This window comes from Ranitomeya variabilis, chromosome 2 (genome assembly GCF_051348905.1).
Source record: "Ranitomeya variabilis isolate aRanVar5 chromosome 2, aRanVar5.hap1, whole genome shotgun sequence".
Classification (NCBI taxonomy): domain Eukaryota; kingdom Metazoa; phylum Chordata; class Amphibia; order Anura; family Dendrobatidae; genus Ranitomeya; species Ranitomeya variabilis.
In genome coordinates this window covers 471051355-471070055 of record NC_135233.1, presented here as the reverse complement: position 1 = coordinate 471070055, position 18701 = coordinate 471051355, and the positions used below count along the sequence as shown (strand labels likewise).

At 49.0% G+C, this 18701-nt stretch overlaps 2 protein-coding genes across 5 annotated transcripts in view; one reads left to right on the top strand and one right to left on the bottom strand.

Moving 5' to 3' along the window:
* ATG2A (autophagy related 2A) overlaps positions 1 to 1707 on the top strand; it is a 153141-nt gene extending 151434 nt beyond the window's left edge. Inside the window, exons 41-42 of the mRNA XM_077287720.1 lie at positions 657 to 809; positions 895 to 1707. Coding sequence (XP_077143835.1) covers positions 657 to 809; positions 895 to 1131 — 390 coding nt within the window. The 3' untranslated portion in view covers positions 1132 to 1707. The remainder of the gene's footprint in view (positions 1 to 656; positions 810 to 894) is intronic.
* A 48-nt stretch (positions 1708 to 1755) lies between these two features.
* The window catches only part of LOC143806800 (inositol-trisphosphate 3-kinase B-like), a 96118-nt gene continuing 79172 nt past the window's right edge, over positions 1756 to 18701 (bottom strand). For all 4 annotated transcript variants that reach the window (XM_077287725.1, XM_077287727.1, XM_077287728.1 and 1 more), the window contains exons 6-8: positions 17171 to 17272; positions 16542 to 16613; positions 1756 to 2722 (exon numbers count right to left, since the gene is read on the bottom strand). In XM_077287725.1, coding sequence (XP_077143840.1) covers positions 2444 to 2722; positions 16542 to 16613; positions 17171 to 17272 — 453 coding nt within the window. In that variant the 3' untranslated portion in view covers positions 1756 to 2443. The remainder of the gene's footprint in view (positions 2723 to 16541; positions 16614 to 17170; positions 17273 to 18701) is intronic.

Genomic DNA, 18701 nt, shown 5'->3' with positions numbered 1-18701 from the left:
CTCGGGTCCTAGCAGAGTGTCTTCGACATGTTCGAGTCCCCACTGCTGGATGTCTCGTGGCTATTCGACAGCCACAGCACATGCGGGGATTGTCTGTTTGTTAGACAATCCCTGCATGTATTGCGGCTGTTGAACAGTCATGAAACATGCAGCCACAGGGACTCATCCGTATTATTCGAGCACGCCGAAGACACTCTGTTAGGACTGGAGCATGCTCACATAACACCTTATCCCAGCACGTTCGCTCATCACTACTAAGCACCCTATGTTATTCACATGTAGTATGGCACTTACTATAGGGTTTATGCTTGTTTTGATTTCTTCTTGGGTTTCAGCAGGTGATTATCACTAGAGGACTAGTAAACTTGCTTCCAGGTAGTCCGACCCCACCCCCACGACTGATTGGCCGCTTTCTGTGTACACTGTGCATAGGCAGAAAGCTGCCAATCAGTGGTGTGGGTGGAGTTATATAGGGCTCAGCATTCAGAGAGCCAGGGGAGAAAACAGTTTTTAAGCATCCAGAAAAATAAGTGACCCATCACTGGAATCAGGGTCTCTACCCCTACATTATGCTGCTCACTGATGGGGTAGCAAATACTGAGTGACAGATTCCCTTTAAGATGTGCACTGCATATTATTTCTCTTCCTAATTTTAGGCGACGGCAGAGACTGTGTATGACATTCTGTCCCCAACACCACCGGTTTCACGCTGCTCACTTGATGTTCGACAGCCACGCAGACTAAGGAGAGGGCAGCAGCCTGCAGATCTGCGGGAGGGGGTGGCCAAGGCCTACGACACTGTCCGGGAGGTGAGTGCTTCTCATAAGCCAGTTACACGTTGGGTACGTGCAGCGATCAGGAGCGGCGGTAACACTGTTTTCCTTCCCTGCACAGGGTGTAATTGATACAGCTCAAACCATACGGGACGTAGCATCCCGTGGCCACGAACAAAAGGGTCTGACTGGCGCTGTTGGCGGAGTCCTGCGACAGATCCCACCCACCGTAGTGAAGCCATTCATAGTGGCCACGGAAGCCACATCAAACCTCTTAGGAGGAATGAGAAATCAGATCAGACCTGACGCCCACAAAGAGGACTCTCTAAAGTGGAAGGCAGACGAGGGGCAGGACTGACCCGAAAACCTCTCTGCCCGTGAAGTGCCAAAGGAAAGCTGCAATATGTGAAGACTTCTGGAGTCTGCTGGGTCTGCGTTGTCGAGCTGTTAACGTCACTGCATGACCACACTTAAAGCCACTCCGTACAGTACTTGATTATTGCCCATAAGCCTTCTGTTAACCTCTCCGCTCCGGTATTCTCCTCTTATCAACTCATGTATCCACCACCTTCCTCTGCGCAATTCTGCAAATCATGGAGTGACTTTAATAGGTAAATTACGTTAAGCACTTTTAATTGCAACGGTGGCCTTGAAACGTGGACCCGTGCTGTCCGGACCCAAGCTGTGCATTAACTTTTCCAAGCAACAAAAAAACTTTTGATTTTACTGACCCACGTAACTGGAGATAAATGGTGCACAATGCAAGACTGTCTCACGAAGGGACTCTGCGGCCTCCGTCATCCTGAATGTTGCTTTTTACATCTTTTCCCTTTAATGCTTTCTTCTGATTGTGAGGCCAAATACATATAAATAATATATATATATATATATAAATAAAAAAGTGTAAAGATACAGTGACCTGTAAAGAAGGTAGCGCAATTGTCAGGGCTATTTTTTTTTGTTCTGCAGGTTATGACGGCGGTCGGTGGATACACTTTTATTTAGAAAGTGGCATATGTAAGATGAATGAAACAAATGGTTCTCGCACACGGTGATATTGTTCAGAGTCCGCACACAAGTCTCTTATCGCTCTGCACAATATTATAATACGCATTTACTGGCTTTCACAAATCGCATCATTATTAATGGAAGAACAGTGTTTTTTTTTGCCATATAATGGAATGAAAATGAACACTATATAGTATAAAGATTGTTCTGCCCACCCCCGCTACAGGGGGACCTCAGTCCCTGCACCCTTCAGTCCGCATTGTGCCAGTGTGGCCGCCCCATCCTGCTGCGGCCTATCAGTCAAGGACCAGGGTCTTCACTGGTGTAGGGAACCACGAGGAGCAGCCGGTCAGTGTTTCTGTGCTTGGGTTTTCCAGTGGCCTCTAATCTTCATAGAAGATCAACTCTTTCCTACTGTCTGTCGGTCCATAGTTTATCTCCAACTTCTCAGATTCTGCTTCAACATGAGCAACATTCATATGGGTTCAGCGCAATCACCCAAATTCCACCCATCAGCGACTGGATCTGTTGTTCTAGTAATTAGTGAAGAAAATCCATACATGAATTTATAGGTCTGTGTTACCCGGGTGTAGACATGTCCTACTGTCTCATTTAAAGCTCCTTGTTTTCCCCGTTGGTAGTATTTCCCTCCATCTCCCTTTTCAAAGACTTTCACTAACTGCGTCGTTCTCTTCTTCCTGCACTAAACACTCCGATGCCTTTTCTTCGGTCTCTTCTACCATTCGCATGGTATCTCGGAGAGTGGCAATAAGATTCTTTAGTCCTAGCAGGTAGCCATCTTCATGGGTTCCTTGCTCCCAGGGTACGTCGTGTCGAATAGTAATGTGCGATGGTGCTGGAGTCGTTTTACCAAAATCTATCATCCACACATTAGAGAAGCCACGTCTGTCGTGCACAAACAGTAGTGAGCTGCCAATCACCTGCGAGGAAAACAATACAAACGATCAATGTCATTATGTCAACTGGTACAATGTAACAATCCAGGCAGAAAATCAATGGATCCATCCAACATCTACCCCAGGAAGGCAAGTGGAAGAATGTACTCCTCGCAAACGCTATAAGGTTATGTGCACACAAAAACACCTGAAAAAGCGCCCTTATAAAATAAGAAGAATGCACAGCAATCAGCACAACACTGCTGTGCACAATCCTTGGCCAACTCTCTGTACTTAGTGTAGAGTAAAAGCTGCCAGTGGCTTTACTGTCACAAGGATGGCGAAATCGCCTCCAGAAAATGACCGCCGGCATTGTCCTGAAGCCGTTACACCTGGGTAATACTACATCGGCCTCTAGATGATGCTGTGTGCACATACACGAAGAGTAGGTGCATATATATGGAGGGTGGTTGTTTTTTAAGTTTTTTGGAGCAGAAACTGAATGGAAGGAAAGTCTCCAAATCCTGCTGGAAACTCCTTAAAAAATATGGTCTTTCTCTATCGCCTCATTGGGGGACACAGGAACCATGGGTGTATGCTGCTGCCACTAGGAGGCTGACACTATGCACAAAAAAAGTTAGCTCCTCCTCTGCAGTGTACACCCCACCGACAGGAAGTAGGATATTCAGTTTAGCTTAGTGTCAGTAGGAGGTGGACACGGGTCTTTCATTAGACCCTTATCTACCTCAATGTGCGTCGTTTTCTTACAGGTTTTTTCTGGAGGGATACAGGGTGAACAGTCACACCTGTAATCCCACATTATGGACTATGAGTACGGCGTGTACTGCCACCCCGTATCCTCATAGATCCGACAGCAGGACCACGATCCTAGCACACAAGCGTGCTTAGAAGTTCGGTCCTAGCTCCGTCCCTCACCCACTCGCCCACCAGAGCCTGTCGGTTGGAGGAGACGAGGACGTCCATCATCAGCTCCATGGACATTTGACACCTTTCTCGGTTTAAGGTTAGTAACGGACGGCGTGGGAGTTCTGAGGTGAGTATTTCCTCCACCCGTCCCAGTTAGCTTCCCCTCCTTGTCCCGGGGGGCCGCCCTATCTTTCCTCCGGCGCGGCGACTTTTTTTTTTTAGCCGCGCTGCCTTTTATTCCGGCGGCGGCCGGCCGCTCTTCCTCCTCGCTCCGGCGCTGCGGTCTCTACAGGCAGCCCCGGTGCCTACTTCCTCCGGCGGACACGTTGCTCTGTCGTCCGGCGCGGCGACCTTGGTGGCAGTCGTGCTGTTCCCCTTTCCGCAGGCCGCACCGCTCGTTCTTCAGTGCAGCGGTCCTCTCCGGCGGTCGCCGCCCTCTAATTTAGGCCTCGGCTTCTGCCCGGGCCTACTTCCGGCGCCGCGACTCCGCCCATTTCCGTTTTCATCAGGCGGGCTTTTTTCCCGCCCGTCACACTCTCTACCTCTTCCTGCGCAGGGCGCTAGCTCCGCCCACTACTCATCCTTCCCAGTCGCCCTGGGATCGCCGCCATCTTGCTCCTCCGGACCCGGAGGCTAACCCGCCCCCCCCCCTCTGAGAGCGGGTCCTTTTTCCCCAGCGCACGCTTTCTCCGGCTGGGTCCCCTGCATCCTCCTTAGGTCGCCGTCTCCCTGCTGGTGCCCTGGACCTGTGCCATGATGCCTGTCGTAGCTACAGCCGGGAGCAGTCTACAGGACTCTACTTCTGCTGTGAGCAGCTCTGCAATGCAGTCCATTACTCCCCTCTCCTGTTCCCCTAACCTTTACGCATCATTTAGTGGGTCTGCTCCCAGGCTTAATCCTAAAAGGAGAGCGTTCCCGTCCTCCTGCTTCCGCTTCTCAGCTGCAGCAACTCCATTGTACCCACCGTCCAGGAGTCCCTACCCCGGGTGAGACTGAGACCCCTATCCTGGGTGGGCTTTTTCTTTTGTCTCAGTCTGGGGCGGACCTCACCAGGATGTCACGACCCTGGTGTCCGTGCTTGACTGCAGTTGCCAGTGGGTCACAGGATTCTCCGTCCGGCCCTTTTAACTCAGGCCACAAGAGATCCAGACAGGAGCGAAATTCTAAGTTCCTTTTTTCGGAGGGATACAGGGTGAACAGTCACACCTGTAATCCCACACTATGGACTATGAGTACGGCGTGTACTGCCACCCCGTATCCTCATAGATCCGTCAGCTGGACCATGATCCTAGCACACAAGCGTGCTTAGTTCGGTCCTAGCTCCGTCCCCCACCCATTCGCCCACCAGAGCCTGTCGGTTGGAGGAGACGAGGACGTTCAACATCAGCTCCATGGACGTCTGACTCCTTTCTTTCCCGCGCCATCTCGCCCTCCGGTCTGGAACGGTGAGATCCCTCTTCCAGATCCTCCTCTCCCGAGAGAGACGGGCGTCCTCGGTCATGTTTGCAGAGGAAGTTTCAGACCTGGTTTCACTACAGGTACATAACCTTATTGTTGCGATCAACCAGACCTTAAGCATCATGGATACCTCTATGGAACCCGCAGAATAGGCGGTTTCGTTTAGACGGTCAAAACCACCTTCCAAGGTCTTTGCCCCACCCACTGAATTTGTGGTGGTACTTGCCAGGGGAAAGTTGAACCATACCAGATATTTTCAGACAGGGAAGCGTCTCGGCATCCTATATTCCTTCTCCCCTGAGCTCATCGCTAACTGGACTGATTCTTCGGCAGGAAGCGGGCAATTCTGGACTCGTCAGTTCCCAGACTGTCTACCAACTTGGCCCCTCCATTTTCCAATGCAGCATCCCTCATGGGTTCCAAGGATACAATTATAGAATTGCTGGATAAATCCGCCTTTGAAGCGGCTGCTTCTACCATAGCTAGATAGACCAAACAGCCTTGTAAGAGCACCCCGGCTGGAGCTCCTCCGGGGGAGCTAGCCAACTTGACGGACCAGATTTCCTATGCAGGGAAATAATTGGTATCTGCCTCACTAGATGCGCGGCTTGTGCAGCTCACGCGTCCAGCAATATGGTGGCCATCCGGCGGAATATTCAGCTCTACACACGGCAGGCAGACTTGTCTTCAAGAAGTCCCTTATCAGCCTCCCCTTCCAGGGGGCCCGTCTCTTTGGCTACATGCTGGAACAAATTATTAAGGACGCCACAGGTGGCACAAGTTCCCTTCATGCCCCGCCGGCCTCCCTTGAAATGGCAGTTCAGCTCCCTTTTGTCCTTTCGCTGTTTCGCGGCGTCGGAAGATTCCTCTAGCTAAAACAGACCGCGATCTCGTCTGGCTAGAGAAAAGGCTTCCTTCAAGCCTACCCCTTCCCTGGAATTCCCGCAACTCCCATGGTTGGTCCACCAGGCCTAGACCTGGCAGATCTTCCTCAGCATAACTCGTGCTAAGGGCCCAACGTTTCTTCCAGTTTGGGCGGGCATCTCCTGTTTTGTTCAGGGATGTTTGGCTGGCCTCGGTGGAGGACGCTTAAATCAGGGAGCTGGTATCCTCTGGATACAAGTTAGGGTTCGCTTCGCGGCCCCGGAATCGCTTCTCCGAATCCCGCCCTCTGAAAAATCCTCCTCTGATCCCAGGTTTCTTTGCGTTCATTACCTTCCTTCTTTGTTCGGAGGTTTTCGTTTCCATCCCACAGCAGGAACGCTTCACAGGTTTCTATTCAAACCTGCTTGTAGTGCTGAAGAAGAGCGGTGCAGTTCGACCCATCCTGGCTCTGAAGTTAGTGAACAGAAGGTTCCGCCTGCCGAATTTCAGGAGGAAGTTCCTCTGTTCAGTTCTGGCTTCCATGGATCCACAGGAATTCCTGTGCTCCATGGATATCCAAGATGCCTTGCTCCATGTTCTGTTTTTCCCAGCACACCTGAATTTTCCTGCGTTTCGCGACGCAGAAGAGTCATTTCCAGGTTGTCGCCCTGCCGCTCGGTCTTGCGACCGCTCCCAGTGTCTTCACCTCGAAGTCATCCTCATCAAGGCTCTGCCCCTCTCTCAGGCCCAGGAGAGTCTGACCATTGTCCTCGACTCCCTGTCCCATTTCTGATGGCTGGCCAACAGAACAAAGTCTTGTCTTGTCCCGAGTCAGCGCCTCGTCCTCTTAGGCATGCTGTTCGACACCCGTCAGTCGGGGGGTTTTCTTCTCGAGGAGAAGCGGGCAAAATTCTCCATATGGAGTTCGCTCTCTGCAAGGCCCTCGGCTGCCTTCCTTCTGTTAGCAATGAAGGTCCTGTGACGCATGGTGACAGCATCGGAAGCATTCCCTTTTGCACTGTTCCACTTGAGACCACTTCAGCAGGCCATCCTTTCTCAGTGGGACACGTCTGTGCTGTCTCTGGATCCTCCGATCCGGCTTTCCGTCCGATTCTAATAGCCTCTCAACTGATGGCTGTCATCCCCTCTCATTCCCCAGGTCCGGTTCTCCCATAGCAGGTGGTGACGACTGTCACCAGCCTTCCCGGCTGGGGCGCGGTTTCTCGCCATCTGTCAGTGAAGGGGGTGTTGGTCAGAGCAAGACTCCTCTCTGCCGATCGACACCCTTGAGATAGGGGCCATTCTTCTATCCCTGAGTCACTGGGAACGGCTTCTCGGAGGTCTGCCAGTCAGAATCCAGACGTCCAATGCCTCGGCGGTGGCATATGTCACTCACCAGGGGGGGAATCAGAGTCTTTTGGCAATGGCGGAGGTATCCAAGATCCTCCTCTGGGCAGAGGCGACGGTTTTGGCTCTATCCGCAGTGCATATCCCCGGCGTGGACAACTAGGCCGCAGTGTTTTCACTGCCGCGAGGGCCTTGCGGCAGGAGAATGGTCCCTGCTTCAGGAGGTCTTCCTTCAAATTTGCCTTTGATGGGGTACTCCGGACGCGGATCTCCTGGCGTCCCAACTGCTTAGGAAGGTTCCACCGTTTGTTTCCAGGTCTGCGATCCTCTTGTTGTGGATACCGATACCTTGGCCATTCCTGGGTCGCAATTTGTACTTCAATATCTGCTCCTCCCTTCCCTTTCTTCCCAGGCTGTTGAAGATCAACGCAGAGGGGGTGCCGGTCATTCTGACCGCAACAGATTGGCCCAGAAGGTTCCGGTTCGCTGAGATCGCCCCTCTCCTCGCGGACTCCCACTGGAGGCCCCCAGATGGGCCAGATCTTCTGTACCAAAGACCGATCTGCCACAGAGTTCTTGGTGGCTCAATTTAACAGCTTTGCCGTTGAAACCTTCCATTTTGGCCATTTTCTCAAGGCGGACTTGATGCTGGCCTTGCCCTTAGTTCTTTAAAAGGGTCAGATAGCAACCCTTTCCATTCTCTTTCTGAAGTCCCTTTCAGAAGTCCTTAGCTAGTGGCTATCACGGTACAAGGATTTATATCCGTCCCGTTCTCAGATCAGAACTTTTCTTCAAGAAGTGGCGCATGCGGCTCTCCCATACCAGACTCCCGTGGATCCCTGGGATCTCAATCTTGTTCTGGAGGCTCAGTGGGGTTCCCCCCTTGAACCTCCCCATGAGGCCTCACTGTCTTTTCTGTTCTGCAAGGTGGCGTTTCTGGTGGCCATCTCCTCCATTAGGCGCGCCTCGGAGTTGGTGGCTCTCTCCTGTCTCCCCATTTCTTGGTTCTTCACCAGGATAGGGTAGTTTTACGGCCTTCGTCGCCTTTTTCTTTCCAGGGTGGTGTCCTCCTTTTTACTTGAATAAGATCGTCCTGGGGCGTTCGCTGAACAGGCTAGACCTGGTCAGGGCGGTGAGAATCTATTTGCCTAGGACCGCCTTTTTTAGGAAGACGGACCGTCTTTTTGTCATTCCAGACGGTACACCAAGAGGCCTGCCGGCCTCCATGGTTACGAATTTTCTCTGGATCAGACCTGCCATTCTGGAGGCTTACCGGGCAAAGAACAGAGTGACTCCTCCTGGGATTAAGACTCTGCTCTTCCCCGGGCAGTGGGCGCCTCCTGGGTGATACACCATCAGGCATCCGCCCTACAACTTTGCTAGGCGGCAACCTGGTGTTCCGTTCGCTCATTTGCCAAATGTTATAAGCTCCATACCTACGCTTCGGCAGTTGCCAGCCTAGGCGGAAGGATCTTGCAGGCAGCAGTGGTGAGTCCTCCGACCTGAATGGAGTTTTTTTGCTGTTCCCACCCCAGGGACTGCTTTGGGACGTCGCATGGTTCCTGTGTCCCCCAATGAGGCGATAGAGAAAACAGGGTTTTTGGTTGCTTACCGTAAAAGCTGTTTCTCAGAGCCTTCATTGGAGGACACAGCACCCTCCCAAGTTGAACAGCTCTGTTTATTGTGTTATAATGTTAACGATTGAGTTCTTTGAACACTCTTTGAGTGTTTGAAACTGTTAATCTGTAGAGCGCTGTGGAACTTGTTGGCGTTATATGAATAAAGATTATTATTATTATATTATTCTTTCTCTTTTACACGTTGCTTCTCCTACTGCTTTCTCACTAACTGAATATCCTACTTCCTGTCGGTGGGGTGTACACTGCAGAGGAGGAGCTAACTTTTTTGTTTGCATAGTGTCAGCCTCCAAGTGGCAGCAGCATACACCCATGGTTCCTGTGTCCCCCAATGAAGGCTCCGAGAAACAGATTTTACGGTAAGCAACCAAAAATCCATTTTTTTTGCAGATTTTTTGCAGCGGAAACTCGTGTGCATGTATACTGTAAAGCCACCCAATTTTTTATTTATTTTTTTTTGCTCACAGTACCCCCTGACCAAGCCCAGACAACCCATTTCACACTACTGACTTCCATAGACTGTGCAGTAGAGGTTTGACCTGGGAGAAATTCCCTCTGATTTTTTTTGTTTTTTTAATCTGGAGGCTTCTGTCTTGTAAGATGTTGGCGACCCTAGAGATGGTGTGTGAGATGCCAGGTTTCGGCATAAGGCAGGCAGGAAGGAAGCCTGTTGATAACAGATGAAGTCTGTTGTCACTCCACACTGCAGATAGAGTAAAAGTACCGTATATACTCGAGTATAAGCCGAGATTTTCAGCCCAAATTTTGGGCTGAAAGTGCCCCTCTCGGCTTATACTCGAGTCATGGTCGGCGGCAGGGTCAGCGGGTGAGGGGGGAGAGGATTGTCGCATACTCACCTAGTCCCGGCGCTCCCCCTGCCTGTCACACTGTCTTCGGGTGCCGCAGCTCTTCCCCTGTTCAGCGGTCACGTGGGACCGCTCATTAAAGTTATGAATATGGACTCCACTCCCATAGGGGTGGAGCCGCATATTCATTTCTCTAATGAGCGGTGCCAGTGACCGCTGACAGAGGAAGAGCTGCGGCACCCGAAGACAGTGTGACAGGCAGGGACAGCGCCGGGACTAGGTGAGTATTTTATATTCACCTGTCCACGTTCCACACGCCGGGCACCGCTCTGTCTTCCCGTCCTCTTGCAGTGACTGTGCAGGTCAGAGGGCGCGATGACGTACTAGTGTGCGCGCCGCCCTCTGCCTGAACAGTCAGTGAGGAGAGACACCGAGACGGGACGCTGAGGAGCTGCAAGCAAGAGAGGTATGTGTTTTGTTTTTTTTTTATTGCAGCAGTAGCAGCAGCAGCGTTATATATGGCACAGCTTTAAATGGAGCATCTATGGGGCCATAATGAACGGTGCAGAGCATTGTATATGGGGCACAGCTTTATAAGGAGCATCTATGGGGCCATAATGAACGGTGCAGAGCATATATGGCACAGCTTTATAAGGAGCACCTATGGGGCAATAATGAACGGTGCAGAGCATATATGGCACAGCTTTATAAGGAGCACCTATGGGGCCATAATGAACGCTATAGAGCATATATGGCACAGCTTTATAAGGAGCACCTATGGGGCAATAATGAACGGTGCAGAGCATATATGGCACAGCTTTATAAGGAGCACCTATGGGGCAATAATGAACGCTATAGAGCATATACAGGTCCTTCTCAAAAAATTAGCATATAGTGTTAAATTTCATTATTTACCATAATGTAATGATTACAATTAAACTTTCATATATTATAGATTCATTATCCACCAACTGAAATTTGTCAGGTCTTTTATTGTTTTAATACTGATGATTTTGGCATACAACTCCTGATAACCCAAAAAACCTGTCTCAATAAATTAGCATATCAAGAAAAGGTTCTCTAAACGACCTATTACCCTAATCTTCTGAATCAACTAATTAACTCTAAACACATGCAAAAGATACCTGAGGCTTTTAAAAACTCCCTGCCTGGTTCATTACTCAAAACCCCCATCATGGGTAAGACTAGCGACCTGACAGATGTCAAGAAGGCCATCATTGACACCCTCAAGCAAGAGGGTAAGACCCAGAAAGAAATTTCTCAACAAATAGGCTGTTCCCAGAGTGCTGTATCAAGGCACCTCAATGGTAAGTCTGTTGGAAGGAAACAATGTGGCAGAAAACGCTGTACAACGAGAAGAGGTGACCGGACCCTGAGGAAGATTGTGGAGAAGGACCGATTCCAGACCTTGGGGAACCTGAGGAAGCAGTGGACTGAGTCTGGTGTGGAAACATCCAGAGCCACCGTGCACAGGCGTGTGCAGGAAATGGGCTACAGGTGCCGCATTCCCCAGGTAAAGCCACTTTTGAACCATAAACAGCGGCAGAAGCGCCTGACCTGGGCTACAGAGAAGCAGCACTGGACTGTTGCCAAGTGGTCCCAAGTACTTTTTTCTGATGAAAGCAAATTTTGCATGTCATTCGGAAATCAAGGTGCCAGAGTCTGGAGGAAGACTGGGGAGAAGGAAATGCCAAAATGCCTGAAGTCCAGTGTCAAGTACCCACAGTCAGTGATGGTGTGGGGTGCCATGTCAGCTGCTGGTGTTGGTCCACTGTGTTTCATCAAGGGCAGGGTCAATGCAGCTAGCTATCAGGAGATTTTGGAGCACTTCATGCTTCCATCGGCTGAAATGCTTTATGGAGATGAAGATTTCATTTTTCAGCACGACCTGGCACCTGCTCACAGTGCCAAAACCACTGGTAAATGGTTTACTGACCATGGTATTACTGTGCTCAATTGGCCTGCCAACTCTCCTGACCTGAACCCCATAGAGAATCTGTGGGATATTGTGAAGAGAAAGTTGAGAGACGCAAGACCCAACACTCTGGATGAGCTTAAAGGGAACCTGTCACCACGTTTTTGGAAGATGGGATAAAAATAGCGTTAAATAGGGGCAGAGGTGGGCGTTACATTAGTGTGTGTGTTATGCGTTTATTACCCACCTAAGTTGCCGAAATAACTTTGCAAAGTCTCCGTTTTCGCCTGTCAATCAGGCTGGTCAGGTCGCATGGGCGTTGTCTTCCCCCAGATTTGGCGTAGTTTTCCGTTGGTGGCGTAGTGGTGTGCGCATGCCCAAAGTCCGGAATCCTCTTCCAGGGGATTTAAAATAGCGCGGTGTTCGTTATTGCATTGGTGATCGGTGGGCGCGGCCATCTTCCTTTGGCCGCGCGTGCGCAGAAGCGGCGCTCTGCTGGCCGCGGCTTCAGGAAAATGGCCGCCGCGATATCCATCTGCGCACGCGCGGCATCCCGCGGCCATTTTCCTGAAGCCGCGGCCAGCAGAGCGCCGCTTCTGCGCACGCGCGGCCAAAGGAAGATGGCCGCGCCCACCGATCACCAATGCAATAACGAACACCGCGCTATTTTAAATCCCCTGGAAGAGGATTCCGGACTTTGGGCATGCGCACACCACTACGCCACCAACGGAAAACTACGCCAAATCTGGGTGAAGACACCACGCCCATGTGACCTGACCAGCCTGATTGACAGGCGAAAACGGAGACTTTGCAAAGTTATTTCGGCAACTTAGGTGGGTAATAAACGCATAACACACACACTAATGTAATGCCCACCTCTGCCCCTATTTAACGCTATTTTTATCCCATCTTCCAAAAACGTGGTGACAGGTTCCCTTTAAGGCCGCTATTGAAGCATCCTGGGCCTCCATAACATCTCAGCAGTGTCACAGGCTGATTGCCTCCATGCCACGCCGCATTGAAGCAGTCATTTCTGCCAAAGGATTCCCGACCAAGTATTGAGTGCATAACTGAACATTATTATTTGATGGTTTTTTTGTTTGTTATTAAAAAACACTTTTATTTGATTGGACGGTTGAAATATGCTAATTTATTGAGACAGGTTTTTTGGGTTATCAGGAGTTGTAGGCCAAAATCATCAGTATTAAAACAATAAAAGACCTGACAAATTTCAGTTGGTGGATAATGAATCTATAATATATGAAAGTTTAATTGTAATCATTACATTGTGGTAAATAATGAAATTTAACACTATATGCTAATTTTTTGAGAAGGACCTGTATGGCACAGCTTTATAAGGAGCATCTATGGGGCCATAATGAACGGTGCAGAGCATTCTATATGGCACAGCTTTATATGGAACCTCCTTTGGGGCAATAATGAACGGTATGGAGTATCTATTTTTATTTTTGAAATTCACCGGTAGCTGCTGTATTTTCTACCCTAGGCTTATACTCGAGTCAATAAGTTTTCCCAGTTTTTTGTGGCAAAATTAGGGGGGTCGGCTTATACTCGGGTCGGCTTATACTCGGGTATATACGGTAGTTTCCAGAACAGCTGAAATGCTATGTGAGACTTTATAGCATTTCTTTTTTTTTTTGTTTCAGAGTAATATTTTTAAAAATGTATTCCCTGTGGCTCAATTGGGAGTCTGGATTCTGAGACTTCCACCAAGTATTCAGTCCAGGGGGGCAGTCTTATCAATGAGTGACCACCTTCATTATATAAATGTACACATGGAGATGGCAGTCAGTCAGTGACTATAACCACCCATTGGACTCCGAAGCATGGATAGTCACAAATTAATACACCCCCCCCATCAAAAAAAAAAAAAAAAAAAACTATATTAATCCATTCCGCCCCTGCTGCTCTATACCATGCAGATAACAGATCAGACTGCATGCTCAATGTGACAGGTTCCCTTTAAGCGCAGCGCCTTTACTCATTCTTCATTTCCTTGCAGGAATCTTGATTCTTTTGATCTAATCTTTTTTTTTTTTTTAAACTTTCTTCCTCACCGATGTTAATAGGATTTGTACATGCGTAACAAACTGAAATTCATTGCAAAATGTGTGTGGGGGGGGGGGGGGGATGCCATATAAATCCTTTTATGCTGGCATGAGTCTTGAAAAATACCTTTGGGTGTATTAAAATTGGCAGGATTCCTGGAGGAGAAGCAGTTAAATCTTTTAATGTTGGAATTGTTCCTGTTGATTTTGAGGGGTATTTAGTTTTTAACCCATTCCTAACCGCTCCAATTTTCATTTTTCCACTTACCAATAGGGTTGAGCGAAACGGGTCGGCAATTTTCAGAAGTCGCCGACTTTTGGCAAAGTCGGGTTTCATGAAACCCGACCCGACCCCTGTGTGGGGTCGGCCATGAAGTCGGCGATCTTCTGAATCTGAAATCGGAATTCCAATACCGATGCCCGATATGTTTAAGATATCGGGAATTGGTATCGGAATTCAGATTTAAGTGTAAAATAAAGAATTAAAATAAAAAATATCGCTATACTTACCCTCTGACGGGCCCTGGTACTAACCGGGAACCTTCCTTCCTTAGAATCAGCCTTCCAGGACCTTGCGGTGACGTCGCGGCTTGTGATTGGTCGCGCGGCCGCCCATGTGACCGCTCGCGCGACCAATCACAAGCCGCGACGTCACCGTAGGTCCTGGAAGGGCTGATTCTTAGGAAGGAAGGCTGCCGGAACGAAGCCGAGGGTGAGTATATTCCTATCAGGTATATACTCACCCTCGGACACGCCCTGCTTCTTTCCGGCAGCCTTCCTTCCTAAGAATCAGCCCTTCCAGGACCTTCGGTGACGTCACGGTGACGTCGCGGCTTGTGATTGGTCGCGCGGCCGCCCATGTGACCGCTCGCGCGACCAATCACAAGCCGCGACGTCACCGTGACGTCACCGAAGGTCCTGGAAGGGCTGATTCTTAGGAAGGAAGGCTGCCGGAACGAAGCCGAGGGTGAGTATATTCCTATCAGGTATATACTCACCCTCGGACACGCCCTGCTTCTTTCCGGCAGCCTTCCTTCCTAAGAATCAGCCCTTCCAGGACCTTCGGTGACGTCACGGCTTGTGATTGGTCGCGCGGCCGCCCATGTGACCGCTCGCGCGACCAATCACAAGCCGCGACGTCACCGAAGGTCCTGGAAGGGCTGATTCTTAGGAAGGAAGGCTGCCGGAACGAAGCCGAGGGTGAGTATATTCCTATCAGGTATATACTCACCCTCGGACACGCCCTGCTTCTTTCCGGCAGCCTTCCTTCCTAAGAATCAGCCCTTCCAGGACCTTCGGTGACGTCGCGGCTTCTGATTGGTCGCGCGAGCGGTCACATGGGCGGCCGCGCGACCAATCACAAGCCGCGACGTCACCGCAAGGTCCTGGAAGGCTGATTCTAAGGAAGGAAGGTTCCCGGTTAGTACCAGGGCCCGTCAGAGGGTAAGTATAGCGTTATTTTTTATTTTAATTCTTTATTTTACACTTAAATATGGATCCCAGGGCCTGAAGGAGAGTTTCCGCTCCTTCAGACCCTGGGAACCATTGGAAACCCAATGCACTGCATTGGGTTTCGAGTTTCGGCCGACCCCGACTTTTTTATAGGATCGGCCGATTTCACTCGACCCGACTTTTGAAAAAGTCGGGTTTCGTGAAACACGACCCGATCCTATAAAAGTAAAGGTCGCTCAACCCTACTTACCAATATTTCATCCTCATTCTGCCAAAAGCCATGAGGGCCTGCTTTGGTTTTTGTTTTTTTGCAGAATAAATTGTAGTTTTCTGACATCATTCACTTCACAATATATTATATTATGAAACTGGGAACAAAAATGAAATGGTGAAGAAAATCTAATGCTCTTGTTTTTGCAGGCCCCCGTCTTTCATGGTAACCCATCTGCTCCCCACAATTGTGTCATGGGGGAATCTATGGTGGGTGAAAACATGTGATCGGGATCTAACTGCATAAATGGCGCTACCTGCGATTGACAGTAGCAAACAGAGCTAGCCTAGAGGCAGGTGTACAACACATCCAACACCTTTACATGTACAGTAGGGGGACAGGAAGGATTGAAAGCGGTTCTCCGTTCATAATACATTGATGGACGTTCCCATAGGATAGGTCATCATCTATGGGGGTTCAACGCCTGGCACCCTGTGTCCCCCAATGATTGGCTCAGAGAAAATGATTTTACGGTGAGTACACAAAAATCCCTATTTTACTTGCTGAAATGTTTACCCCTTGGCTTCATACGTCATACACTTACCCCACTCGTCCGCACAGTCTATAAGGCAGCTTCAGGAGCTGAGCCCGCTGCATAGACCGCAAGTGTCGGCTGTATCATACAGTTGACACCAGCCTGCCGCTATCGCTCCTATTATTGCAGTCTAACTCCTTAAATGACAACATCTAAGGAGTTAGATGGGGGAGATGAAGCAACGAGGGGCCTATACACTTGAGAAAGTTGACAGAACAATACACTGCTATACATAAGTAGCGGCGTGCACTGTGGCAGCGATCGGCGCAGGTTTCAAGTTTTAAACAAAAAAAAATAATCCAACTATAACTGTTCAAATCATTTTTATAATGAAGAAAAAAAAGAAAAAGAAGCTGTCATGTCTCGTCAGGAGTGCATTTCAGCACTTATCCTCAAAGTCATTTTGTTTGAAATCTCCCCAAATATTCCACAAATGAAGTGAATGTTTTGCATGGTATTTGGGTTTGCAAAATTGCTCAGACTTCCTTTTCCCCAGCATTTAACCTCCTGGTTACTGCTCCGATTCACACTCGTACATATCCTAGAAGCCACCATTACTAACCTCATGAAGGCGGAAGAACTCAGAGTTTTGGAGGGCGGCCTGCATGTTCTCCAACCGGTCCAAGTAAGCAGCCTGAAATAAAGATCAAGTATAACCCGTGTTACAACACAAGGTGCCACTGCTGAACTTCCAAGTCTACTATTCTCGCCCGTTCCCGTTCTGCGCGCTCGTCTACTCTACGGTTGGCTTTAGATACCGATAATGATGCTTTATTCCTTTGCTCGTGTACATACTTTATGCCACTGTCATTTCTCTAGAAGGTGGACAACAAAGGACGATTGCGCTGGGGTTTGACCGAAGTGACGCCTCCGTTATGGTGCACACCTTCTGGAGACAAGTCTGGTTACATTCCCTACGCACTCTAGTATGAAGCGATGTCTATCAGGTCTCTAGAAGAACGGCTGCAGGCACAATACTACAATGGCCCAGAAGTGTCAGCAGATAATGGAGGCAGCGGGAGGTCCACAGGGGAGAACGGGCTGCACCGTGACGCAGCTAAAAAGCCACGACTGCTTACACATCTGACAAGCAGCGAGGTCTGCAGAACAGGAAACCGTGATGCATGTGAAAGCCCGGGGATCCCTCAGGACGTAACAAATAGTAGCAGCACAGAAGTCGTTGGATCATACCAGGATGTCTTTCCGTCCCTTGGTGAAAAGAACAAATGTTTCCATTATCTTATCTTTACTCTTCATTTTTTTGAAGTTTTTCTTAACGGGCCCAGCTTCAACCTAGAAGAAGGAATGGAATGAAGCATTAGGGGGACGTATGAGCGTACAAAGAAATGGTATATTCTCTTACAAAAACATCACCTTATTCAAGAATGGGATCGATCAGACCAATGTATCAAAAGTCCAGATAGGTGCTGATAGCAAGAGAACGCTGACCAATGCAAGTCAATGTGGCTCAGTGGTTAGCACTGTAGCCTTGCAGCACTGGGGTCCTGGGTCCCAACAGGGACTAAAGAATCCCACCAAGGACAACATCTGCAAGGAGTTTGTATGTTCTCCCCATGTTTCTGTGGGTTTACTCCAATTTCTTCTCACACTCCAAAGACTGATAGGGAATATAGATTGTGAGCCCCAATGGGGACAGCGATGACAATGTCTGTAATGCGCTGTGGAATGTGGTGGAGCTATATAAGGAAGCATAATAAAAAATATTGTAGTTCACAAATGTTTTTACACATGAACAAATGGTCGGAGTGTAATAAAATCGCAGCAGCGCTCGTGTGAACTGTATTTCGGATCAGACTCGCCCATTATAAGTCAACTGATGCACAAAAACATCACATGCAGATTACCATCCGTAAGGCTAGGATTACACTTGCGTTGGGCTGGGCTGCGTAGTTCCTGTTAAGCCCTGCCCACTGCCGCACTTCTTACTTTCAGCTCCGCCTATGTCGGCATGCGTCCTGCGTATTTATCTTTAACATTGGGTATGCAGGCCATGCGGATGTATGCGGACGCCTCCGCATGCATCGTTTTGACGCCGCATCCAACGCAACATGTTGCATTTTGTTGCGGTTGACGCAGCGTCAAAACGACGGATGCGGAGGCATCCACATAGATTCGTATGGCCTGCATACCCAATGTTAAAGATAGGTATGCAGGACACAAGCCAGTCGGAGCTGAATGGAAGAGGCGCGGCAGTGGGCGGGGATTAACGGAGGAACTACGCAGCTCTGCCCAACGCAAATGTGAAACTAGCCTTAGTCATGCATTTTTCATGGATCCATTACAATTACCGTATACAGCCCTGTCAAAAATTAAGAGACCACCACATAAAAAACCCTGTCATGGGCAGCCCAATCTCCAGCCCTGAACCCTATTGAAAAACTCTGGAATGTAATCTAGAGGATGATGGATAGTCACAAGCCATCAAACAAAGAAGAACTGCTTACATTTTTGCACCAGAAGCAGTGTGAAAGACTGGTGGAAAGCATGCCAAGACGCATGAAAGCTGTGATTAAAAATCATGGTTATTCCACAAAATATTGATTTCTGAACTCTTCCTGAGTTAAAACATTGGCATTGTTGTTTCTAAATGATTATGAATTTGTTTTCTCTGTATTATTTGAGGTCTGAAAGCACTGTTTGTTTTTTTTGTTTTTACCATTTTTCTTTTTCAGAAAAAAAATACTAAATTTATTGCTTGGAA